This window comes from Nematostella vectensis, chromosome 14 (genome assembly GCF_932526225.1).
Source record: "Nematostella vectensis chromosome 14, jaNemVect1.1, whole genome shotgun sequence".
NCBI lineage: Eukaryota > Metazoa > Cnidaria > Anthozoa > Actiniaria > Edwardsiidae > Nematostella > Nematostella vectensis.
In genome coordinates, this window is record NC_064047.1 from 7,139,234 (window position 1) to 7,164,123 (window position 24,890).

At 40.3% G+C, this 24,890-nt stretch overlaps 3 protein-coding genes across 9 annotated transcripts in view; all 3 read left to right on the plus strand.

Moving 5' to 3' along the window:
* Positions 1–105: 105 nt before the first annotated feature.
* Positions 106–13,412, plus strand: LOC5503128. Of its 3 annotated transcripts, none has more exons than XM_032371388.2 (12): positions 106–309; positions 4,474–4,522; positions 5,005–5,102; positions 5,792–5,872; positions 6,408–6,528; positions 7,856–7,902; positions 8,543–8,686; positions 9,078–9,224; positions 9,779–9,961; positions 10,668–10,803; positions 11,690–11,838; positions 12,335–13,412. In XM_032371388.2, exons 1-12 carry the CDS (start codon positions 106–108, stop codon positions 12,440–12,442), a joined length of 1,467 nt encoding a protein of 488 aa, XP_032227279.2. In that variant the 3' UTR covers positions 12,443–13,412. The 3 variants fall into 3 exon arrangements, with proteins under 3 accessions (XP_032227279.2, XP_048577378.1, XP_032227280.2); XM_048721421.1 differs by lacking the exon at positions 106–309 and adding an exon at positions 1,173–1,817; XM_032371389.2 differs by lacking the exon at positions 106–309 and adding an exon at positions 3,805–4,273.
* Positions 13,413–13,508: 96 nt separating this feature from the next.
* Positions 13,509–21,771, plus strand: LOC116610684 (regulation of enolase protein 1). 2 transcript variants are annotated; one of them, XM_048721425.1, is made up of 6 exons: positions 13,509–13,781; positions 14,731–14,756; positions 17,398–17,518; positions 17,711–17,755; positions 18,682–18,813; positions 19,388–20,299. In XM_048721425.1, the coding sequence occupies exons 1-6, from the start codon at positions 13,632–13,634 to the stop codon at positions 19,595–19,597; spliced, it is 684 nt and encodes a 227-aa protein (XP_048577382.1). In that variant the 5' UTR covers positions 13,509–13,631; the 3' UTR covers positions 19,598–20,299. The 2 variants fall into 2 exon arrangements, with proteins under 2 accessions (XP_048577382.1, XP_032227287.1); XM_032371396.2 differs by lacking the exon at positions 19,388–20,299 and adding an exon at positions 20,596–21,771 and having other exon boundaries at positions 13,593–13,781.
* Positions 21,772–22,625: 854 nt separating this feature from the next.
* Positions 22,626–24,890, plus strand: part of LOC5503118 (kinesin-like protein KIF20B) — a 30,625-nt gene continuing 28,360 nt past the window's right edge. For all 4 annotated transcript variants that reach the window (XM_048721417.1, XM_048721420.1, XM_048721419.1 and 1 more), the window contains exon 1: positions 22,626–23,235. In XM_048721417.1, coding sequence (XP_048577374.1) covers positions 22,759–23,235 — 477 coding nt within the window. In that variant the 5' untranslated portion in view covers positions 22,626–22,758. The remainder of the gene's footprint in view (positions 23,236–24,890) is intronic.

Sequence of the window (24,890 nt, forward strand, 5' to 3'; positions counted from 1 at the left end):
GTATAGCTTGTATCTACTCCCTTGTTATTCCTAGAAAATTTGAACTTTATTTGTTTTGAAAAAGATCTATTCCTATTCTCGTTGTTGCTGTTGTTGTCTTCGAGTATGCAAATTGCCCTTAGTACTACAAGAATAGCTGTGATTTTTAGAATGATATTGAAGATGAGGAAGTTCAAACAAAATTTAAGGCCAATATCAACTGGGCGTTCCTTATACAGGAAATCTTGGCGGATGAATTTCCTAAGTTCTTTACTTAAAGTCAACTCGCTGATGGGGGCTTCTTTGTTCTGGGCTTCAAATACCTTTGGTGTAAGTCTTCATTCAATTCTTCATAGAGCGTTATAGACTTATACTAATGAAGATCCAGACTCGTTTATTAGTCTTCACATTGATTTTTCGTCATCAGACTTCATGTTTCTTCTTTTTGCATCCCTCTGTTTCCTTCTACATGTCTGAGAAACGCCATTTTGTCAACAATTCCGTCCCCAGCAAAAAGGCAGATGCAGTTCGCTTGATCTACAATCTTGAAATACAAAATAAACAATACAGTTTCTTGCTTTTCTTTGGAGTCGCAATTGCTTTTATGCTTTCATATAGGTGTCTTTAAATTTTTTTTTTTTCCAGAATCATTCCAAACCTTGCCATTAGTGTTCAAAATGACGCAGTTCTCGCAGAGGAAATGCTTTATCACGAAAAAATGTCTTTGCTTTGGTAGAACGCAATCGCCTTTTTTTATCAGACGTGATCTGAGAGAACTCGCCTGATTGCGAAAATCAAAAGGAAAAACCTTTCGCCACCTGTCCTTTAAGATAAAAGACTCCATGAGCAATATTTGACCAAGATGATTATGTTTAAATGAACGTCTAACGTTCTCCCCCGGGCATAAACTATTATCATGGACGCACGTAATAAGAAAATTGCAACCGAAAACCGGCATTTAGGGAAAAACGAAGCAAATTACTTAAAATGTTTTTTTGTAATAATGCACGGACTTTAGATGAATTGTTTAAAAGAAAACACCATTTATTTGCGAAATGTTTTGAAGTTTTTTTTCATATTATGATTAATGATCCTTATACGCAAGGTCGCATTTTTAATTAAAATAATATTCTTATTTTCCTAGTATTTATAAATCTAAAAAGGCAAGGATCTTTAATTTTTTTTTTCTTTTCCTTTCGCCTCCAAGGTCGTTTGTATCATGGCAAATATCACTTTTCTTTATCTCTCTGAAGATCCGCTTTCAACCTCTAGGCGCCGATCAAAGCGAGGGACGTTATTCTAAAAGTGGGTAATTTTATTAAAAGTTCTCTCTGAAGATCCGCTTTCAACCTCTAGGCGCCGATCAAAGCGAGGGACGTTATTCTAAAAGTGGGTAATTTTATTAAAAGTTAAGTAGCCGTCGAGATAAGCGGGAACAGGAAAAGAAGTTGGCCCGACGAGTCGATATCTATCGAAACAACTTCCTTTTTGTTTCCAATTTTGCAGCTTTCTGGGTGCTTCATCTGCGCCACGGCGGTTTCTTGCAGATGACTCCCAAACTTATCCCACAGGTTTTGTTTTGCTTTAGTGTAGCATAGCGGATTTTAGAACTGAGTTTTAATTGTCCTAAACAGCCTAAACATCTCTGTCTATGGCTGACGTTTGTCTAAATGGTATAAAAAAGCCTAAGGCGCGTGAGCGGGAACCCTATGATGTCTAAAGTGTCCCAATTCCTTTCAAGACGGCGGCCAGAGAAAAAAACGTCGTAAAGGGAAAAAATATACGCAGTGGCTATATGCCCGACAGTTTTTAATTTATCCAAGTAAATTGTCGACCTAGTAAGTTCAATGTATTCTAAATATGTTGGGAAAGGGCAATCAAATCTGAATTGAGCTTTGTTGTTGGAATTGAAAGTTTTTTCTTGCCGTATAAACCATAAAATCGCTATTTTAGTGAAATTTTATCTGCTACAATAACACAGTCGGGAAAGAAAAACATTAAACCATAACAAAAAAGCTCAAGTCAAACATACGCTTGAAATTTCTAACTTAATATAGAATACTTTGAACTCACAATTTACAGTGATTTTTAGCAAATTGAGAACTGCCGTCATTTAGCAGTAGGTTGTAGAAAAAGTGTAGAAAAAGTGCCACTAGAATTACGATTTTATAGTGTACAGAGACAACAGAAAACATTCAATACCGACAACAAAGCTAAATTCAGATTGACTTGCCCTTTGTCAACCAATGTAGAATACTTTGAACTCAGTAGGTGGACAATTTATTGGGTTATTTGAATTTGAAAACTCTCTGGCATAATCACTGCGAAAAAAATAACATAAAAAAAATATAAATAAGGGAATACTTGATTTAGGAGACCAGAGGCGGCGGAGCTATGGCCTAAAAGTAGAGGAGCTCAATTTTCATTTTCAAGATGAATATGTCCGGGGGCATGGTTTCCATAAAAATAAAAAAAAAAACTATTACTGTCGAATCCGTTGCATCGCTACCCGCGTTTCCAAAGACACGATTTGTTTTGGTTTTCTGCTCCGTCAGTAAAACAATTCTGAGCCAATCAGAGTCTCTTTCAGAGTTTCTTTCTCTGTGACTAAAAGAATTCAGAAATTAGAAGGCATATGACGATGTAGCAAGATTTTAAAAAGCGAGCGTCGTTTTGCCCCTTCTCAGCCTCCATTTTGGATTCCTTGAGACAAAGTCAATTTTTCCGCCCTGTCATCTGATTGGCTAATCCGTGCGTCTAAAAATAGCCTGATCCTAGGAAACGCCGTGACACCTATATAGTACCAGAATGTGGGGAAGTTGATTGCCCCTACTTATGAGCCCCTGTTTCGCTGTATTTTCGTAATATCGTAATATCGAGGATATCGGGAAATCCTATATCGTAAAATCCAGGTTCCACTGTACTACCTTCTGTCGCGTTATCAAGTTATTTTCTCACAATATTTTGCTTTGCTTTGTTTTACTCTTCGTTCTCTCTGCTATACGACAAATAAAACTTGTTTCTATTTATTGTGTCCCATGTCCCAGGACAGGAGATCCAACCAACCGCATCCAAGAAACTAATGGGAAGCAATCTTAACTAGTTTGATTCAGATGCAATTTCAGATACTTCTTTATATTTTCATCTTCCAAATGGTATGTTATGTGTTTCGTATGGACCCTATAAAACACGCCATTCGCGCGAATAACTCAAATCTGTAATATTGAGGTATTTTGGTCAACCTTCGGAAAAAAGGCCGTGAACTGGAAGGCCCGGGTCCAGTCATTTGTGACGTAGATCGAGATGTCAGCCAAATTACATGAGAAAACATATGCGAGCGCTAAACCGGTTCCCGTCTTCATGTCTACTTAGTTAGTGCTGAAGAACGTTGTGTGGTTACAACTTTTACCGTCATCTTTATATCTTAACCTGGTAGTCAACAGGTCAAATGATTATTTAACTTCAGGGAACAAATCTGCAAAATTTAGCAGATATTTCTTAGTCTTTAAATTGTTTTGGCATTGTGCGCGCGCGCTCCATTCGCAATCAAGAATGGCGACATTCACACGAGCGCGCGCTGTTTTTGAAACCTACAACAAAACGATATTTTCTTTTTTCGCATACAATTCTCGAATTTAAATTATTCTTCGCTTCATTGTGGGTAGCATTGCAATAGAAAACAATTCGCCAATTTTTTGTGGTATTGCCGTCTCTGAATTTTAACGTATTTTAGGAAAATACGTTGTTTCAGATTTTCCCGCCAAAACTTGGAATTATTCACTCGATTCAATCTCCTTTCCCGCGGCCAGGAAAATTTTCAAAGATCTGTAGAAAATTCAAATTTCAATCAAATTCAATTCCCTTTTCAGAATTTGAAAGTTTATCTATGCTTTGTTTTGGCTAGATTGATATAAGAGAAAGGTTTTATTAATGGAAACCCTGTGGAAACCTCGCTTTGAAGTTAATAGCGGTCACGTGGTCACCAGTCATCGTGTTTTCTCTCAGCGTGAAACTGAAAATGGCGGGAGCTTGGGTTAGAAAATAAGAAATTATTTATCGATATTCTATCACTATTAGGAGTCATATCATCCAATCAGTAGAAAAACCGAACCACGAAAACCTTTTATTTAAATTTCAATGATTAAAATTTATTGCGAGTTCTAAAAGACAGAAGTAGTTGACTTCTTATTGCTTGAATTTTCTTTGTGGTCGAAAAATGGTAAACTTTTTTCTTCAATTCATTGTGGTCTTTTCGTTAGTGTTCCGGTCAGCGATTTCAGTAATACATATACAGGTAAGCATCGCTAAAATAAGATGTCTTTTAAAATGTAATTAAATATAATTTTTACAGTCAACATAGTGAAGATAATCAACCAGCCCTGTTAGGTTGAACGGCTTGTCTTGTTATTGCTTCTTGTGTACTTTACGCTTAAAAAGCTTACTTACTTATATATTTTAGATTGCAAAGGCATAAAATCTGACTTTTTGTTGCAGCAATCTGGATACCTTCCTGTTAATGATGAAAGCTACGCTATACAGTTCTGTAAGTAGACTTGTAAATAAAAACAAAAAAATGTAAATGATGGTGTAAAAAATTTAAATTTGGTTCAGGCCTGGCTAAACATTCAAACATGTTTGTCAAACATTGAAATCGAACGCTCGTGCATGTTTGCATTTGTCTGTCAAAGCAGTCAAAATCCAAAATGAATGCCCAAATTGTCAACAGATCTGTGATCCGCCGGTTTTTCCAAAATCCGCCAATCCGCTGTAATAATAATACAAAATCTGTAATCTGTGAACATTTCGGTGGGCCGAATCCGCCGATCTGCAAACCTATTCACCCCCCCTCCCCCAATGGGTATGCAACTAATCTAGATCAAGTAAAAATTATACCTTTAATTCTGGCAGTTTTCAACTTTAGCCGGCAAGATTTGCAGGCAGGGGAATAGGAACAACCCTGATAGTGTACAAATTCCAAGGGTTGAAAGAAACATGCCACTAAATCCACCTTTGCCTTTGATATAGATTTAGTTGTGTCAAACAACCAAAATAGCAAACTGACTGTGTCAACACAGAAACCCAAGTGCTGTTGGCAAGTTGAGCCAGGAGATACAGACTGTGAGGTAGGTCGCCCAGTATTAAGTACAGAGGAATTGCCACATTACAAGGCAAAAGGGGGGAGGGAGGCATCACCCATTGCTAAGTTTGTAAAAGATTCTACCAACTCCTTTATCCCTAAGGGGTTATTCAAAGATTGTGCCGATTCTGCTATCCCTTATGAGTCTCATGCTAATGGATCATCCTTTCCATTAACAAGATGACTTAAAGACTAGGTGACAAAGTATCATCAGAAAAGAGTTGTGCTCGGTGTTGGTATCTCCTGGGCAGGCCCATAGCATATAATTTTGAGTGGGGGAATTAGTTTACCCGTTAAGTGTACAATTTTCTCTTTGGTAGGCCATCCTAGCTCGCAATGGTACTCAATTATATTTCGTTAGAGCGAACCTTCCAATTGGAGTGGGGGTTCTTCCAAAGCCCCCTTAGCAACAGCCCTATTTGTGGTGAATTTTTTCTGTTGAGCACCCCCAAAATTTTATCACAATCACCCCATCTGTTTTTATGGGAGTCCCCCCCTCTTAGGCTAACATCTATTTTATTTACTATTTTATTTTTGCCTTTACGTTGAGATACACCCAATGCAAAAGCAATCAATTTTTTAGCTTTTGATTGCGTGCTTGTTCAAATAAATTTATTCTTAAAAGTTAAAAGTTGAAACCTCTATTAAATGATTGTAATTGTACTATTTTTATAGTCTATGGTGCTCATCGGTGGAAATGAGGTGGTAGTCTCACCAAAATCAACAGCCAATATAACATTCATATTTCCAACACTGGTAAGAATATACCTTTGACTTGGTGATAATTAACTCAGCTGTAAAAAATAGCATTTTTTTGTACAAAGAATCACAATCCACATCTTTTAGTATAATATCACCTCTGCACCCAACTGACAGACACTTGAAAACAGAAAAATCAGAAGAAGCTCTTACCCTTCTTGAGAAAATTTAGTGTTTGCATGTTTCTATTATTTACTTGAAGCCACGTTACGAATGCCCTGATGAAAAACATGTAATAAGTGGTGTTGCCAGGTGAGAGAGGGCACTGCCAAAATGTTAACATCATTTAAATGTCTTTTAAAGTAGCTGCTTCCTCTTATAATAATGCTATGAGTGTTGAAAGTGCATGGCGTAGCAGGGAGGGGGGGGCACCAAAATTCTAAGGAAATGATTAGTAGGGGCATCGTGCTGCTTAAAATATTTTCTTAATAATTCTGTTTTGTGTCCCCCCCCCCCAATATTTCGAGGCAAGCTACGGCACCAAAGTGTGAAAATATGGTATAGAAATTGCTCACTGTCATTTATCCTGCAGTACCCACTGGACCGCATAGGGAAATGTCACTTTGGTATTAAGGCTAAAGGCCACACCTACCAGCATGTCACACTATTCAACACTACTGAGCCACGTGACGCAGTTGACTGGAAAGAAAGCTGTAAGTATATGATTACTTCCTCCCATAACCAAATATCCATCACAGTGCCATGCAATAGCACCCTATGGGAACATCCCACTGCCCATGAACCTCATAATTATGTCACAAAGCCATACAAAGCAGTCAACTGGAAAGAGAGCTGTATCATTAATCCCCCCCATATAATCCAATCGTCAGTCAATAGCTAGACAACTAGCAGCTCAGGAAAGCTTTAGAGCATTTGATACAAACCACAGGCTTACCATCCTCATATAGGCAGAGAGCATTTGATACAAACCACAGGCTTACCATCCTCATATAGGCAGAGAGCATTTGATACAAACCACAGGCTTACCATCCTCATATAGGCAGAGAGCATTTGATACAAACCACAGGCTTACCATCCTCATATAGGCAGAGAGCATTTGATACAAACCACAGGCTTACCATCCTCATATAGGCAGAGAGCATTTGATACAAACCACAGGCTTACCATCCTCATATAGGCAGAGAGCATTTGATACAAACCACAGGCTTACCATCCTCATATAGGCAGAGAGCATTTGATACAAACCACAGGCTTACCATCCTCATATAGGCAGAGAGCATTTGATACAAACCACAGGCTTACTATCCTCATATAGGCAGAGAGCATTTGATACAAACCACAGGCTTACCATCCTCATATAGGCAGAGAGCATTTGATACAAACCACAGGCTTACCATCCTCATATAGGCAGAGAGCATTTGATACAAACCACAGGCTTACCATCCTCATATAGGCAGAGAGCATTTGATACAAACCACAGACTTACCATCCTCATATAGGCAGAGAGCATTTGATACAAACCACAGGCTTACCATCCTCATATAGGCAGAGAGCATTTGATACAAACCACAGGCTTACCATCCTCATACAGGCAGACCATGCAGATAAGAGACCAACTATTTAAAATCTGACTAGTTGGTAACGAAAAGAATCAAACCTTGGCTAAAAGGCATGGCGACATTCAAGAGGGGGAAAATAAGAAAATATAGAGCAGTAAGAAGATTTGTTACCTTTTTTTCAGATATGAAATGACCTGCTTCTTATCATTAGTTAAATTTCCAAAAATTCTTTGGGGAAGTTCATCGTCTAATCTTCCCCACCCTACTCCCCAAAAGAAAATCTTGATTGTCATTTATACCATGGGTTAGATAACTGAAAACATAGACTTTCTTACATAGACCATAACCTTCACTTTGTTTAGGGGAAAGGGGGGAATCTGCTACAAGGTGCAGATTCTCTTGACCTCAGCTCATGTACTTTGTAGCCTGGGCGACATCTTAACAACTCCTCTTTTTTCAGTGGAAGGTTTTGGTGGTGGGTATAAGGAGTGTGCAGGAGTGGACCTGGTAAGTATACTAAAACGCAGTGAGAACCAAGTAAGAAGATGCAGTGCCGTAGCAGGTCTCGAAATATTGGAGGGGCACGATACAAGAACATTAAGAAAATATTTGGGGCACGGCCACGCCCCTACTGGGCATTTCCTTACAATTTGTGATCATTTTTTTTTTTGGGGGGGGGGGGGGGCACGTGCTTCCCCACCCCCTGCTACGGCCCTGAGATGTCTAAGCAATGGTACTCAGTCGTGGAGGGCCAGGGGGAGAGCCGGGAAGGGGGAGGGGGTATTTCTTCCTTGGGACCAAGATTTTAGAAATGTTTAGGAGCTAAATTTCACATTTACATCCCGCCATATGTATTTTATGAATTGGTGTCCCCGACCCCCGGTTATTATTTTGCGGGATATTTGCAAGTAAAATTTGGAGTATTTTTTAAACAAGAGGTTGGTGGTCCCAGGTCATACCCTGGCCCTTGCAAATACTTATTGAATCATCATGGTTTTGACCTCTTCAGTAATTGTCAAGTTTCCTTTTTAACACCTTTCTGGCGTATGTTTTTCACCTAATGTATGTTTTTCACCAATGCCACCGATATAAATAAATGAAGGCATGGACCTTTCGAATGGTTACACAATATACTTGCCTTTGTTAGGATCCCCGGAATGACTGCAAGCCTGTCAATTGCATGGATAAATACAACGGCAAAAGGACATTCTTTGATAAAGAGCGAGGAAAGTGTGTGCCGGCACACAACTGCTACACTAAGACAGATGACGAAAAGGCCCTCCCCGACATCGTAAGTGATGTATATCAGATGTACGATTTTATCCTGTTATATTAGGTCGTATACAATCGGATATACGATATCTTCATATTGTATGTGCGAAACAAACGGATATACGATATCTCGATATTGTATGTACGATACAATCGTATATACGATGTGTGATCATATCTCGTTACAATCTCGATATACTATTTAAAGGGTGACATATCTATTACACGATACCCGGGTATTGTAAGTTATGTGTATCAGATTTGCGATATCCGGGTATCGTAGGTGATATATCGGACATGCGAACGATATCGGGTATCGTGATTCCTGTAATGTGAATCGGAGGGTTGGTAAACGCACCCCCTATAGCTAGCTCGCGTGTGTACCACTTATGTTTGTTGGTGATTTTTAGGCATTTGACAAAGATAACAACGGTTGTAAAAGTTTGATCAGCGAAAAACTCACAGATAAACAAATCAAGTTCCTGCACGATAAAGCAGACAAGAGTTCTCTTGCCATACACCGCTACAACCTGGAGGATGTGAAGGAAATAAACCCGGTAAGTTGAGCGCAAATATGATCATCGCCATATAACACAACTTGGAGGATGTGAAGGAAATAATCCCGGTATAAGGGCAAATATGATGATCGCCATATAACAGTTCAACTTGGATTATGTGAAGGAAATAAACCCGGTCAGTTGATCGCAAATAAGATGATCACCAAACAACACTATAACCTGAAGGAAGTGAAGAAAAATAAACCGGGTATTTTGAGCCAATACATGATGATCGCTACACATCCTGGTCTTCCACGCAGCCCTTCTGGATTTGTCGCGCTAGTCGGCTCTTGAACCCCAGTAACGGCTGCTTGTAACGACAACATTTCTTTCCGATCCTCGGTCAATCAGTATTTAGTTTCCATATCCTTAAACCGTTCGCGCCAAAAAAAATTCGGCCAATCAGATTGATCGTCTTATTACTAGTGAAACACACATGGTTACTGGAGCTCATGCGCCGCGTGACGAGTCCAGAGCGGCTGCGTGGGAGACTAAACACATACCTACAAACTTGAGAATGAGAAGTCAAAATACTCACCTGTTATGTCTTCTAGATACCACTGAACTGTAATCATGGTCGTCGTGTGGGCTCGGTGTGTGTGTGCAATGACGGGTGGGGCACGGATACTACGGTAGTTCCAGGAGGCGAGATGCGCTACATTTACAACTGGTGTAACTTAGAGCTTCGGTCAAAACGCCTCATGCCTACCTCGATACAGAAAACCGTCATGATAACTGTATCCTACAAGAAGCTGTTTCTCGGAAGTGGTGGGGGCAAGACCCTTTGTGAAGGGTGAGGGGTAGGGGAAAGAGCTTGTAACCAGGATAATTGACAAGAAAATTTGCCCAGACCCTTTGTGAAGGATGAGGGGTAGGGAAAAGAGCTTGTTACCAGGATAATTGACAAAAATCTTAGCCCAGACCCTTTGTGAAGGATGAGGGGTAGGGTAAAGAGCTTGTACCAGGATAATTGACAAGAATCTTTGCCCAGATGAGGGATGAGGGGTTGGGACAAGACCTTTTGTCGAGGATGAGGGGTAGGAGAAAGAGCTTGTAACCAGGATAATTGACAAGAATCTTTGCCCAGACCCTTTGCCAAGGATGAGGGGTAGGGGAGAGAGCTTGTAACCAGGATAATTGACAAGAATCTTTGCCCAGACCCTTTGCTAAGGATGTGGGGTAGAGAAAAGAGCTTGTAACCAGGATAATTGGCAAGAATCTTTGCCCAGATGAGGCAGGAGGGGTTGCGACAAGAAAATTTCTTTGCGGAGAGTGCGAGAAGGGAATTACCTGGGGTTAGGAATAATAGCCTGTGCCTAGGGAGAGGGGGAGGGGTCAAGAGCGCTAAAGAAGGAATTTGATAGTACTGTCATACTGAAACACTTTAGACTACAGAGCGACGTTTCCTTTACTGGAGTACTTGCGCTATCTCCTGCTGAGTAGGGCTTGGGTCTTATTACATTTAGCCTTCTGATAGGTTGGATTATAATTATCTGGGGCTGCTTCATCGCCTCAGATCACGACGACCTCCCCGCCCACGAGCTCGCAGATAGACTGGACAGCGGTAGTGAGACTCAGGGTATGCGCAAAATGTTTGAATTTTTTTTTCAACTGCTCACTTCAAACATTGTAAGCACAGAAAATAATAACCCATCTCTCAAATCACAAGCGATTGAGGTGACTCAGAAAAACACAGGTGACTCAGAATAACACAGGGCTAAGACTATGAGAGTAAATGAGAGTTTCGACCCTCCTGACCGTTTGACCTTGCACTCTCTATCATTAACTTTCATCAACTTTGAACATGAAATTCGGCATGAGAGTTGTAAACATTTGATCATGTAAATGGGAATTGATGAGAGTATCTCGGTCGGCGGTTTTAACAAAAAGTTAAAAATAATATGCAATCACAAATTCGGTAAATGATTTTTTTCTTTTAAATCCAGAAGACCAATCTCGTGTTTATTCATTTTTTTTTTCAAAATTGGAGTGTACACGATAATTGCGCGCGATGATTCTTGGATAAAAATTCGATAAACATTTGATCGTGTAAATGGGAATTGATGAGGGTATCTCGGTCAGCGGTTTTAACATAAAGTTAAAAATAATATGCAATCACAGATTCGGTAAATGATTTTTTCCTTTAAATCCAAAAGACCATGCTCGTGTTTATTCATTTTTTTTTTTCAAAATTGGGTTGTACACGATAATTGCGCGCGATGATTCTTGGATAAAAATTCGATAAAAACGGCAACCTGGGAGAGCGAGAAGGAGACTCTTGTCTCCGTTTCTTCGATAGGCTTTAGAAATTATTTTGAATTCAGTCTGAATCTGGATACGCTTTTGGGACGCCTTTGTTTTTGCTATTTTTCAGCCTTTTTTTGTTTTAGATGTGGCCCAAGTCCATTACAGTGCATATTTTATTGTATGCACTGTACTACACTCGTTTTCGCTTTCCATTTCAGAAGAACTAAGTGATGCCTCGCTGTCGGACCGCCCTCGGCATGCCGTCGTGCATACCTCGTACCGGCCGAAAAACCCCGACGAACTTTGTCTTGAAAAAGGGCAGCACATCAGAGATATTCGAGAATGCAAAAGAAGAGGATGGATGAAGGTGAGGCGTCCACTACTGCTCCATCCTCCAATAATAAACGCCACCGGATGGTCCGAAGGGGGGGGGATCCAAAAGATGGAGGCGTTTAATAGAGAGGGGCGTTCATTATAGACTTTAACAACATAACAAACCAAGTACAATGTGTTTCTAATTTCAGTCAGGATCATGTTAAATTATAGCCAGCGTAGCAAGCGTTTCTTGACATTGAGCAAGTCTCACACAGTAGAAGCCAAGCTCAATTAAAGGGAATTTATAGCTAATTTATATATTTCGGTTGTTTTTTAGCTGGGATTAGGGGGCGTTTGTTAGATAGGGGCGTTCAGTACAAACTTGTAAGTTTAGGGGGCGTTCATTAGTTATTAGGAGTTCTTTAGATAGGGGGCATTTATTAGATCATTTACGGTAGCGGTGGACGCTCTGAGTCCCGAGGATTATTATGGTAATATTATTATATAAGCTAGATCCGTTGATTTTAACAGTATTGTTTGCATTTCAGGGCTCCTTGCAAGGCAAGGGGGGGTATTTCCGAACGAACCATGTGAAGGTTTACTACGACAGTGAGTCTGAAGATAGTTATACTGACGACGACGATGAGGAGTACTAGTCTGTTCATTCTTATAGTCGTAACAATCGTAAGGGTCGCAACAGTCGTCCAGGGTTTGCCCCCCGAGGTGAACACACGACCCGCGAAGGTTAATGATCTTTGGCTTTTGTTTACGGACATCAGAATTCTAAAGGAGTAGCACCTTTGACTGCCGATGGTGATGGGTAATGGATGTTTTTCCAGACAACTTTTACGACCCTTACGACCGTAACGACTATATGGAAACCAGGCTTTAGGAAGGGAATCTGACAACTAAGTAAGGTATTCTTTATACATATTTTATTGGCTATGAGGACTTTGCACCCGCGGATCAATATATCCTAACCCGCAGTGGTTCATGGGTTACGTATAAATGGCTGAATCCTGGTCTCTGAACGCTGTGTGAACGTTTAGAGGAATGCTAACAAGAATGCTAAAACTTTCTAAACCTGTATTTGGTACCCATGAAGCACTGCAGGTTATGACACATAGATTCTCCGTGGTGACGAGGATGATGATACCTTAGCAAGGCCTAGTTTAGACGTCATTCTTTTCAGAGGCATCGTTGATTTGCTTGTATTTGCATTTGGAAAGATACATGAAAAGAACGGCGTCTATAATACATCAGCCCCATACACGCATGCAAAACCTTTTCACCGGCTTTAGATTTACTGAAAAAAATATCCTGCAGGCCTATTACTCGGTAAATAATTTCTTGCACGCCAAATGCTTTGAAAAATATATTCTGCGCACCCCAACCCATCCCCCCCCCCTCAAAAGTCAAATGGTCGTCCTCTAAACTATGTCTAAGGGAGGCTGTACACTTATTAATGGATAACTGTCTACAAGGTTTTCGTAAGGGAGTTTGTACATATTTTAACTGGCGATGAGAACGAGGATTCCAACCGATCACTAGAGTACAGGACAAGGATAGTGTACTCGCATTTTTCTGTATACTAATCAACTAATTAAAAAAGCGATTTTGATTGTATGGTCAGTGGTCTTTTTCGAGAACCCCTGTACTGAAACATGTTCGTCCCGTCCTCCGAGCATTCACTTTCTATTAGAAACTTCTAGTAATAAAAGTAATTTACCAAAAAGAATCGTTCAATTGCAATAAAAATACCTCTAGCAGCCGATTTCAAGAACCATTGCTTGGGCTACCTGTTTTCTGTCACGCAATCTCGCAGCTATTATCATCGCGTCCAAAATGGCGGACGCTTTAAAAATCGTATCGGAGTTTGCTCTATCTGTTGACTTCAGCACTGACAAACTGGGACCGGATTTCATGTGGTTTAACCCTCCGCCGAAATGGCAGATGAAATTCCACGGGGACTCTGGGGGAATGAAAGTCGTGCCGGTGAGACTTATGCAAATATTTCATCCCATAATAACAACACAACACTTTTCTTTTGCTCCGATGAAGTGCTAACGCTCGAAACGTCAGTGCAACTACTCTGTTTCTTAGAGGCGTTTAACTAACCTTTCAACCGTGTGTTGATTTATACATTAACAACACTATCCTGCATTCATCTTATCTCTACTTCAATTATTTCGAATTATTTTCAAGTATCGATGATATTGGAATATATTGAATACACTCTTTTTTATATAAGAACCTATTTATAAGAACGTCCAGCCTGAGATTCCACCATATTAACGTGCTAAGAACATGCCGAGGCTCAGATAGCAGAATTTTTTTTTTATTACTGATGCGTTATAAAATGCAGAATCAAATTGTGCTCATAGTTACAACCTTATTATTGCTATTTGATCATTAGTGTTAATTCTCTTCCTCATAATTCATATATTGTAGTGGTACTTAATTTCCAGGTGGATGGGGGGGTGGTTCTTTCAAAACCCTGACCCCCTGTCTATGTTCCTTAGAAGACCCTGGCTCCACAATCGATAAAAACTAATGATTGGAAATCCAATTGATAAATCTGCAATATCTGTTGGCCTGATTAGTATTGATTACATAGGCCAATCAATCAAACATGTACCAATCAACGAGTAACAGTCAATTAATTGCTAATCAACTTTAATAAGCAGTTTCATCTGAGAAAAAGAAAAGCATAAACTTTTCATGGCAGGCCCGTAGCCAGGGGGTTTGAAAGAACCTTGCCACTCGACTGGAAGTTCCACGCTAATGAAAGAGAAGTTAATTAAGTACCATTACCAGCTCAGATGAGCTACCTAAGAGAATGATTCACTAAATAGGAAAACAACCCCCCGCCCTTCCTCCCACTCCCACCCCCAACCCTGCTCAAAAACATGGCCTAAGGGTTTAACTCTTCTTTTTCTCTTAGAGAGGCAAGACAGATTTCTGGCGAAGGTAGGTTAAGTATTCATCCCATTGACCAAAAAGTAGAAAGTTACATGGAACAACTCTGACGTTACATTATGTGACTGGGTCATTGTACCCCCTGGACTCCTAGTACAGGTAAAGCAACTTTAACCCTCTTCAATTGTTCTTACCAAAGATATATGCCAAACGCTACATCAAACTCTACCAGTCATTGTTACCATGTCTTCATATTAATTTTAAATAAGACACCATTTAAAAATTAAGTAGCCTAAACTATGGTCATAATGCCCAGTTCCTGGTTCTGCCCATTTGATCATACGGCATATCATCTCTCTTTCTTGGACTGTGTAGTATTGCTTCCTCCTGCTCTGCTAGTTTGTGCTAGCCTACTTGTTCAGGCGTTTTGGGCTGGCCTACTTGTTCAGGCTTTTTTGGCTGGCCTACTTGTTGCTTGAATTTGGTTATACCTTGACTGTTTCCAGCGAGCTGCTGCGGCGGCTTAGCATCATTACCTTCCCCTATCCAAATTAGAAATGATTATGGTAAAGATTTTAAAGGCTAATCTCAGAAGGTAATGCATCAGTGACAACACTGATGATAGTACCAAAACGAATGCGTACTGATATTTGTTGGGTACCTTATCTTAGAGAGATCTCTCGTCCACATTTCGAGGATATGCTACATCAAGGACAAATGGCACCGATGTAAACTTTTCTTGGAACCTCCCTGTCAGCTGTTCAATTAGCGGAAGATGGAATGGCGGTTTTGTTACAACTTGGCTATCTTAACTGGGCAGTATCTCAGAGCAGGACATGCTTTAAATGTGAAGGGATTTACGCTTAGCGCTTTGGTTTTAATGTGAACATTTTGATTGTTGTGGTAGTTAGAGTTGGGATTTGTGGGCCCTGGCATTTGTGTAGGACAAGGATGTTGGTCTAGGTTTGCTCGTACTTTTTCATTTCCAATCGAATGCTTCACGCTGTCTTGTCCTCGATCGGTGCTAGGAATGATGAGCAAGGAGTGCTACCTTGCAAGTTTGTGGTTTGAAGAGAGAAAGGGCCAGGAATGTCGCATTGTGCAAGTGCATAGAGCTCGAAAAGGGATTTTTTTTATGCCTTTGCAGTATCTCCACGGGACTTTATTGTCGGATTTGGCTACATGCCAGAGTAATCTAGCTTATGCTTTTTAGTTTTGTCTACAAATAGCACTTCTTTTTGAGAACCGAACGGACCTTCGGCCGTTGTGGAGGGGGTGCGTTTGCGTCTGGGTACGGGCCTGATTCATCAAAACTTTAGTAAAAAAAAAAAGCCTTATCCCTCTATATCTGTATGTACTACTGTATGTTTTATGGTATGAATGTTTAGACTTAATTCTTTTATGTCTCAAAATCAAATGACAAATGACGTTCAACCACATTGTCTAGACAACCTTTACATACCGCTACACTCACAAAAATAAAACAAGTTGTGACGTACTTCACTGACAATTGACGTGCAAGTGACGTTACGTTGTTAGGACACTATGATAACACAGTCTTGGGAATTGGCCTTAATTAATGATTTTGAAAAAAATTAAAACGACTTCTTCATTGTTTTTTATTATTAGTCAAAGCTAAGCTTTGTTTTAAAAGATTACGGGAGAGTACCCCAGAGAGAGAATGTAGTGGATTCTCGTACGCGTCTGAAAATAAGGCAAGGTCGTTCCTAAATCCGTTTATTTTTAGTGTGACGCGCAAAGTTTTGAGAAAGTTGGCCAATCAGCAAGCGAAATTTGCTGTTTTGATTGACACGAATTTCATAACAAGGAGGATTCCATTGTGTTCTAGTGTGCACTAAAGCATTTCTTTGCCTCGCTGGTTGGCTAGTAAAATTGATGTCAGTCAGATAGCTCCTTTCCCGCACCTTATTGGTTTACTACACAAAGTAAAGAAATGGCTCGTTCGGGGAAATTTTGGTCTTTTTTATATATAATCGATCGTGTTGGTTCGCACTGTTATACCCTGGTTCAAGAGCCTCGAACGTCTCTCTATTTAGTGCCATCAACCTCGCTGGCCACTAAATAGAGAGACGTTCGGTCAACCTCGCTGGCCACTAAATAGAGAGACGTTTGGCCAACCTCGCTGGCCACTAAATAGAGAGACGTTCGGCCAACCTCGCTGGCCACTAAATAGAGAGACGTTCGGTCAACCTCGCTGGCCACTAAATAGAGAGACGTTCGGCCAACCTCGCTGGCCACTAAATAGAGAGACGTTCGGTCAACCTCGCTGGTCACTAAATAGAGAGACGTTCGGTCAACCTCGCTGGCCACTAAATAGAGAGACGTTCGGTCAACCTCGCTGGCCACTAAATAGAGAGACGTTTGAAGCTCTGGAACCAGGGTAGTATTGTTATTGTTGGCTAACATTTGTATAAAAGTAGGTGCTTTATTGCATCCATATCAGGGGCGGTTTCACGAGTTTCAAAAATCGTAAATCACGATAAACTGGTAAACTGATGACAAGGATCGATCTTTACTCGAAATTCACGATTTTTAAAGAGCATAGATCACAATTCACACTTATCAACTTTCGTCACTCACGAATCAGGGCGAAGGTAGCTATCACCGATCACGAAAATAACCGTTACCACCCCTGATGTATAAATTAAAGCTTTATTTTTCTGTTTCTCAGAACATACTACAAACCAGAACTAATAAAAGACAACGGGCATTTGCTCCACCTCATTGTCAAGCAGGAGATGTGCATAATAGAAACGTCATTTGATTTGACAGCTGTCAATCAGTTTGACCAGGTAATTCTTCTATCAGTCAACTCAACTTCCCACCCCACAGAAAAACGGCGTTATTAGCTTTTTTCGACCCTTTGATCCTACAATATTCATCGCCAATTTTCATGCAATTTGCTTGCTGCTTGCTTTTTAACCCTTTCCTGTGCTATTTGTGGTTATATTATCGGAGCGTCTGACTGATTTACGATTCTCCAGGCAGGTATTATGATCAGAATGGGAAACGAACGTTGGATGAAAATTGTAAGTCTCTTTGTAAGTCTCCTTGGTAATGTTTTATTTCAAAAATATTCTTGATTATTTTATGACTCCCTGTGAAAAAATGCTTCCTTGGTGTGCTCATCATTTTTATCGTTAAAATAGGCGAGAGGTTTGAATCCTGCTCTGTATATTGGAGAGTGGGAATCACTCCTTTTCTCGGATATGAGAAGTAGATTTACCAGAACCGTATATCCCAGTTTCAGAAATATTCGGGGCACCCCTTTGAATAACCGTCAAAGAACGTTAATCCTTTGGGAGTAAATTAATATCAACATCCCCCCACACGCTTAACATGCACTTATTTGTCGGACCTATTACCGGCTAGAGCATTTACAAGCTGTGATTTGTCGCGTTCTGCTTAGAAAAAAGTAGGGCCCGGAAAGTTGTTGTGAGTGGCAAAAAATTATTCAGAAGTCATCCCAATCAAACCTTCATTTAATTGGTCCTACAAATGGCAAGTAAAAAAAGCCAGAGTTCCTGTCTCTCATCACACTTATTTAATCTTAGGAGAGCCCTCTCCCCCATGCCCCAATATTCTCTACTTGCTGCTACCGAATCCGCTCTAGGAGTCTTAGGCGCCATCTTTTCACCCCAGCAAAACCAAATATCAGGGCCGCAGCAGGGGGTGGGGCACTGGGGGCATGTACCCCCCTCAATATTTTCTTAATGTTTCTGTATAGTGTCTCCCCCCCCCCCCCCCAATCTCACGTGGCCTAAATATTGGGAAACTTTTTTACAGTAGCTAAAAAGCTTCTGCTACAGAAGCTATTTAGTTTATTTTCATAAAGTAAAAAAGTTTGTTTAAAGTTATTTTGAGATTTCTTCACATTATTAGTCATCCAAACTTGATGAAAACAATAACAACGGTGTGGGTGACTAGAGCTCTTTAACCCTATTGTTTCTTGCAGGGTCTTGAATTTGTGGACGGAACATACCGAGCAAGCTGTGTTGTCACAAACAAATATAGTGACTGGTCCACTCAAGATTGGCATGATGGCAAGCTAGCGCTGCGAATACACAAGATCTGTGACGATTATGTGGTAAGCCTGGTCACTATGGTAGTTATTAACTTGCCGCATGCTCTTTTTAGCACCCCATGAAAGCAAAGTATTAAATAAGCGTCCCTTCGAATAAGCCCTCCTCCCCCCCTTCAGGACGTAGTAAAGAAATGACAGTTATTCAACCAGCATGTTGTTTTTTTTTGTTGGTTGTTTGGTTGGCTATTAGCTGGTTGGCTGATTGTTGGTTCGCTAATAGCTGGTTGGCTGGTTGATTAGTTAATTGGTAGGCTGGTTCGCTAATAGCTGGTTGGCTGGTTGATTAGTTAAGTGGTAGGCTGGTTCGCTAGTTGCTGGTTGATTAGTTAATTGGTAGGCTGGTTCGCTAGTTGCTGGTTGATTAGTTAATTGGTAGGCTGGTTCGCTAGTTGCTGTTTGATTAGTTAATTGGTAGGCTGGTTCGCTAATGCTAGTAGTTGGTTGGCTTGTCTACAGGCCCTAGTAGGGGTTGGGGCACTGTTAGAAAAGAAAACTATAAGGAAATGACCAGTAGGGATGTGGGGATGTGCCCCCAATATTCGCGTAATGTTTTTGTATCTTGCCCAACCCCCAATAGGGAATTTTAAACGCGAACGGCGAAAGCAGGAAACGATTGAAAATTCAAAGATCCAGACGTGCAATGTACTCTGAAATGAATTCTGTCTTCAAACTACAAAGTGGAAACTCCAAGTTTCATTGTTTAGCGAGGACGGGAACGTGTGCGCTGAAAACTAGACAAACCTTGTTCGCTTTTCTAAGTTTTTGGGGGGAGTACAAAAACCAGTGAATTTTATTAAAACAAGTTTAAAATTGAGCGCAAAGCATAAAAGCTTTTTGGGGATCACGTTCTCCCTGAAGTCGTCATCGTTGTTGCTTATAAGTGTTAGAATGACCAGTAATCTCTCTTTTTTATTATCAAGCAACAAATAACGCATATTGAACTATATGTTTTTAATTATTTTTGTTTGATTTCTTACTGTTTGATGACTTGATTTTTTTTAATTGAATACCTTGCAATAAAGTTATTTTATTGTTAGTTGTTTGATTGGTTGTTTGGTTGGCTAGTAGCTGGTTGGCTGAATGTTGGTTCACTAGTAGCTGGTTGGCTGGTTGATTGGTTAATGGGTAGGTTGGTTAGTTAGTAGCTGGTTGGCTGTTTAATTGGTTGGTTGGCTAGTAGCTGGTTGACTGGTTAATTGGTTGGCTGGTAGCTGGTTGGTTGGTTGGCTGGTTAATTGGTTTGTTCGTTTGCTGGTAGGTTGGTTGATTGGTTAATTAGTTTGTTGGTCGGCTGGTAGCTGGTTGGTTGGATAATTTGTAGGTTGGTTGGTTTGGAACTTGTTCGCTAGTTGATTGGTTAATTGGTCGGTTGGTTGGTTAGTATCTTGTTGGTTGGTTGATTGATTATTTGGTCGGTTGGTTGGCAAGTAGCTGCTTGGCGGGTTGATTGGTTACTGTCGAATCAGTTGTATCGCGACGCCGCATTTTCTTTTTGGATTTTCTGTTCCACCAGTCAAATTATTCTAAGCCAATCAGATTCTTGCCATCTCTCGCCTAGTGCAGTTGCCTGGCTTTCTTTTCCGACACTGTCTAGTTTTCGTCCAGAGGATAGCCAGGGAAGTGCACAAAGCGAGACTCTGATTAACTTAAAATGGTTTTACTTACGAAACAGAAAACCAAAACAAATCGTGTTTTGAAAACGCGGGTCGCGATACAACGGATTCGACAGTAATTGATATGATAGGATAGGGCTGGATATCTGGCGGATCTGACTTCTTGCTGCAGATTGAATGCAAGCCTCGTGCCGGTAGCAATGACCAGTGGAAGTTCATACGTATAACTCACATGGACTCAGGAGGTCACCCAATCCAAATAGGCCTTTACTGCTGTGCCCCCACAGGTGAAGGGATGGACGTAGTCTTCGACAAATTCACGATACATTCATCTGACGGAAGACACCCTCATAATAATAATGCGTAGATATGTTGCGCTACCACAGGCTTCCCACCCTCCTTGCTAGGCACTAAGAATGTAGCCTAAAAACGTCTGCGAGGGAGGCTACCGTAAATGCGGCGTGGTCATAACTACATTCACGCAAATAGTATCTGAGTTATATTTCTGTTCTCTTGTTAATGAAACAGACATAGCTGGGATCAGGGGCGGATCCAGGAATTCAAAATGGGGGGTGGATGATCGCCGGATAGACGGCTTATAACTGATCAAGTGGTTTTTTGGTAGGTCACTTAGATATAACAATACTACACGCTGAATTGGATTTGTCGCGTCCGCAAATTGAAGCAGGCGAAGGAAAATGGACAGCACCTCCCGTCCCTCAGACATTTATTTTCATCAAACAAAGTGACTTTTCAATTTTTTTTACTCAGAATGGGGGTTTCCGCCCAATCCACCCCCCACTGTATCCGCCCCTTGGGATGCAAATGTGTCTGTCTTTGGTGATGTTTCTTCCCTAAAAGCTATAAAACAAATGTGTGTTTTAGTGGCTCTGAAATGAAAACTAAAATAAATCGCTGTAAGCACGTAGTTGGGGATGTAGTAAAACTATAAAAGGATATATTTACACCCCAACTATTTTTCTTTTAAGATTATGGAGATATTTTCTCAACCTTCAAGCGCGTTCAGGTTGAAGGGGGAGGGGGGGCACCCTCTAGCTAAGCGCCTAACCTTTCCTTACGAAAGTAGGAAGCTTTTGGTGTAAGGCCCAGGCCAAACGAGGACACATGTTGCCGGGACAGTGAAGAAACATGGGCGCGGATTAACATTTTTTTCAGGCCACACGTGTCCTCGTTTGGCCAGGACCTAACGCATAAGTTCCTAGTTAGACCCTTGGCCGCCCAGAAAGCGTTGGTTATTCACAAAGAATGATCAGGTTTTGCAATTCTGAAAAAAAAATCGTACAAAAAGGCACGGGAAGAGAAGTATCACAAAGTTATCAAATGTAAATATGTGTAAATAGTAAAATAGTTAGATTTGGGTGAACACAAATATTACACTGGGGATCAACTCAAAAGCTAAAGCTCCTTTGACCCCCATGGCACTCATAATAATAACGAACAAATAATCTTAAAATCTTATAATAAAAAAGGTTGCCAAATAAAAAATATCGACTGTAATAATGTTCCTGATAGACAGCTAGATAATACGCGGTATTTTTCTGTGCCGTTTTCAACTGTGCATACGAACAAGGGTTCGTAACGTTTTATACTCGGTCAGTATGTTAGAGTATAAATAAAATTAATTTAGTATAGTTAGAAAACGCGGCGAACTTCAAGAGACATGTTATTGTTCTCTTATGCACTAGTCATTTGAAACCCCCACCCCCATGGTCCCGGGGAAGTGTGGTCCCGAGGGGGTGAGGGAATTGACAGTTTTTTACTCTAAGACTTATCCCCACCGTGGGGGTTTGGGACAAGTTAATAGTGTCACAAATATCATGTTAGTTTCTGGCTTGAGACTCTTCTGTAGCAAGCAATTCCGTGTATCAGCGTGTGGCATGCTGCACGGCGACATGTGCAAAAACGAATATTAAAAAAAAATAATGCCAGATAAAGATGATTTATTTTTCCATCTTTTTTTTTGTAACTGTTATCTTCATAGTAATTGGTACAAATGTACTCGCTGAAGTGTACTGGCTTTGAAATTCTAAATATTTCTCGTATTTGTGAATAAAATAATTTCGATCAAATCACGGCCTTCCTGTGTTAGCCAGGATCACATGACTTGATACCGCGTCATGATTGGCTAAAGCATGACAATTCTAACCAATCAGAAGTTCCGTTACACAACGTGGGGATTTCAAACAAACAGTGGAATGTCTAATCGTTTGGAGGAGCAGTTTGTTCAAGAGCTCCGCAACTTTGAATACAAAATTATTGTTTTACGCAAGATTTTAGTACTTTTGTTTTATACATGACTCTGCAGAGTTAGTTAATGATGTCTGATGCACCTTTTACAGTTGTCTCCGATGGGGAAGAGGAGCCAGACTGCGAAGCTTTGGAAATTTCCCCCGACGAACCCGAAATTGATGGCGGCGAGATTCGGAAGAATTTATTCGATGACTTCAAAGAGTTGGACCCTCAAACTCCTGACAATGGCCGAGAATATATGAGAGCGTACTTAAGAATTCGTCCTTTTACAGAGGACGAAAAAGGAAAGGATGAAAATAAAGATTGTATGGAAATCGAAGGCGAAAGTGCAATTCTTCTAAACGCGCCAAGAGATTCGTTTACTTTCAAGAACGAGAAGCGAGGTCGAGAAGTAACACATCGGTTCACGTTCTCTCGGGTTTTCGGCCCCGAAACGACACAAAAAGACTTCTTTGATGAAACTTCGTTAGGGCTTGTTAGAGACTTTGTCGATGGACAGAATTGTTTGGTCTTTACATACGGTGTAACCAACTCTGGAAAGGTATGTTTTGATTCAGTGATAATTTGCCCGCCAAAATACGAGATAGCAAAACTTACCCGTGTATGTTTTCAAATGTTATCTATGTTCGTGTATGATAAATATTGACATTTCACACCATAAGAGCAATATTTACTGACAATTTGTATAATTCTGGTATACGTATTTTTGTGTGGAATTTTGATTTCATTAGGAAATCTGATCCTGGCGGGTCTACAGTTGTTTATTCTTGCATGTGTTTGGTTGAGATGTCCCTGACTTTCTGTTATATGTGCTGTGCATTGGCCCAAATTGTCTGTTTTAATGAAATAAGTAAGTAAAAAAAGCTGTTTTGATCTGTTCTGATCTGATCTTGCATTTTTACTTTCTTTCAATCTTTTATTTTATCATCAACCATCAATCAAAGGTGTAAAGCAAACACAAAGCAATTGATAAATTGTATCATTTAACTGGAAGAAATTTCCCAAGAACGTAGATTGTGGTCGAGTCAGCGGCCTTGCAACGGTCATACCCAACCTCTCAATCAGAAACTTCCGAATAAACATTTTCGAATCGAGCATCATAAAAAAAGGTGGCGGCCAATGACAAAAGAGTTACGGGCTAGATTGCAGAATACCCCCCACTCAAAGATTACCCCTTACTGTCAGCGCCATTTTCAATATTCAGCAAAGAGTGTCAACGCGTCACCGGGTCAACTCCTCCAATTTATAACAGAGCGTCGACACGTCACCTTGTCAACTCAACTCAACTGTTATTGGGGCTATTTTCCCAGAACTAAGTAATTTCATTTTTACAACATTTATATTTGCAACATTGATTGTACTCATCTTCTATTTACAATCCCTAAAAGTGCTAAAACTGTTTTGAATTCTACTCGTTCGACAATCCCTTAAAATACTAAGTTCTTTTTAGTTTTGAATCATAACGCCATTCTACGATCCTAAAAAAATAATAAGTTTCTTTCAATTGTAACTTTGTTCTACAATACCTTGAGATACCAAGCTCCTTTTAATTGTAATCATAATTCCGTTCTACAATCAAGTTGATGTGGGGACGCGTTGACAGGTCGACGAAAAGGCAAGTTGAGGTGAGGACCTGGGGACGAGTTGGCGCGAGGACGCGTTGACAAAGACTAGATATTTATATGGTCTGTCACAACACAAAAAAAGTAGGATTGCCATCTCGGATTTCTCTGACAATCTCGCATTTTCCAGAGATGGTGATCAGAAAATTCCAACTGTGAGGTTGGGTATGATCGCTGGGAGTCCACCGACTCGAACACAATCTATGTCCGTGGGAAATTGCTTCCCATTATTAAACACCCAGTTGACAGTGCTGAATAATGTATGTACATGCCGAATCCTTCAAGTAAAGTTACGAACAGCTGAATTTAGTTTCCATTTTGGTTAACTGTACATACTGTACAAAAGATGACAGATTTGTTTGATAACGAAGAAGTCATAAGAAAATTATAGCCTTAGCTTTGCGCTAGTTTTCTTAGCATTCGCCAAAATGTGACAGTTCACCGATGAAAAGCTGCAATTTCAAAACAAAAAGTGTGGTACTGGAACTACTCTTGCATTTTTCGTCATTATTTTTCGAGTTGCTTATTTATTTATTTATTTTACCTTCTTTCAATCTTTGTCTTTATCACTTTG

What these genes read in the sequence shown, in the direction of transcription:
- LOC116610684 (XM_048721425.1), top strand. Translation starts at nt 13,632, where the DNA reads ATGGCGGACGCTTTAAAAATCGTATCGGAGTTTGCTCTATCTGTTGAC. An exon ending in AAGACAGATTTCTGGCGAAG is followed by an intron (nt 14,757 to 17,397) that starts GTAGGTTAAGTA and finishes TCTGTTTCTCAG; the next exon opens with AACATACTACAAACCAGAAC. An exon ending in AGATCTGTGACGATTATGTG is followed by an intron (nt 18,814 to 19,387) that starts GTAAGCCTGGTC and finishes AACCCCCAATAG; the next exon opens with GGAATTTTAAACGCGAACGG.
- LOC5503128 (XM_032371388.2), top strand. Translation starts at nt 106, where the DNA reads ATGCAAATTGCCCTTAGTACTACAAGAATAGCTGTGATTTTTAGAATG. An exon ending in CATTCATATTTCCAACACTG is followed by an intron (nt 5,873 to 6,407) that starts GTAAGAATATAC and finishes TTTATCCTGCAG; the next exon opens with TACCCACTGGACCGCATAGG. An exon ending in AGTTGACTGGAAAGAAAGCT is followed by an intron (nt 6,529 to 7,855) that starts GTAAGTATATGA and finishes CTCTTTTTTCAG; the next exon opens with TGGAAGGTTTTGGTGGTGGG.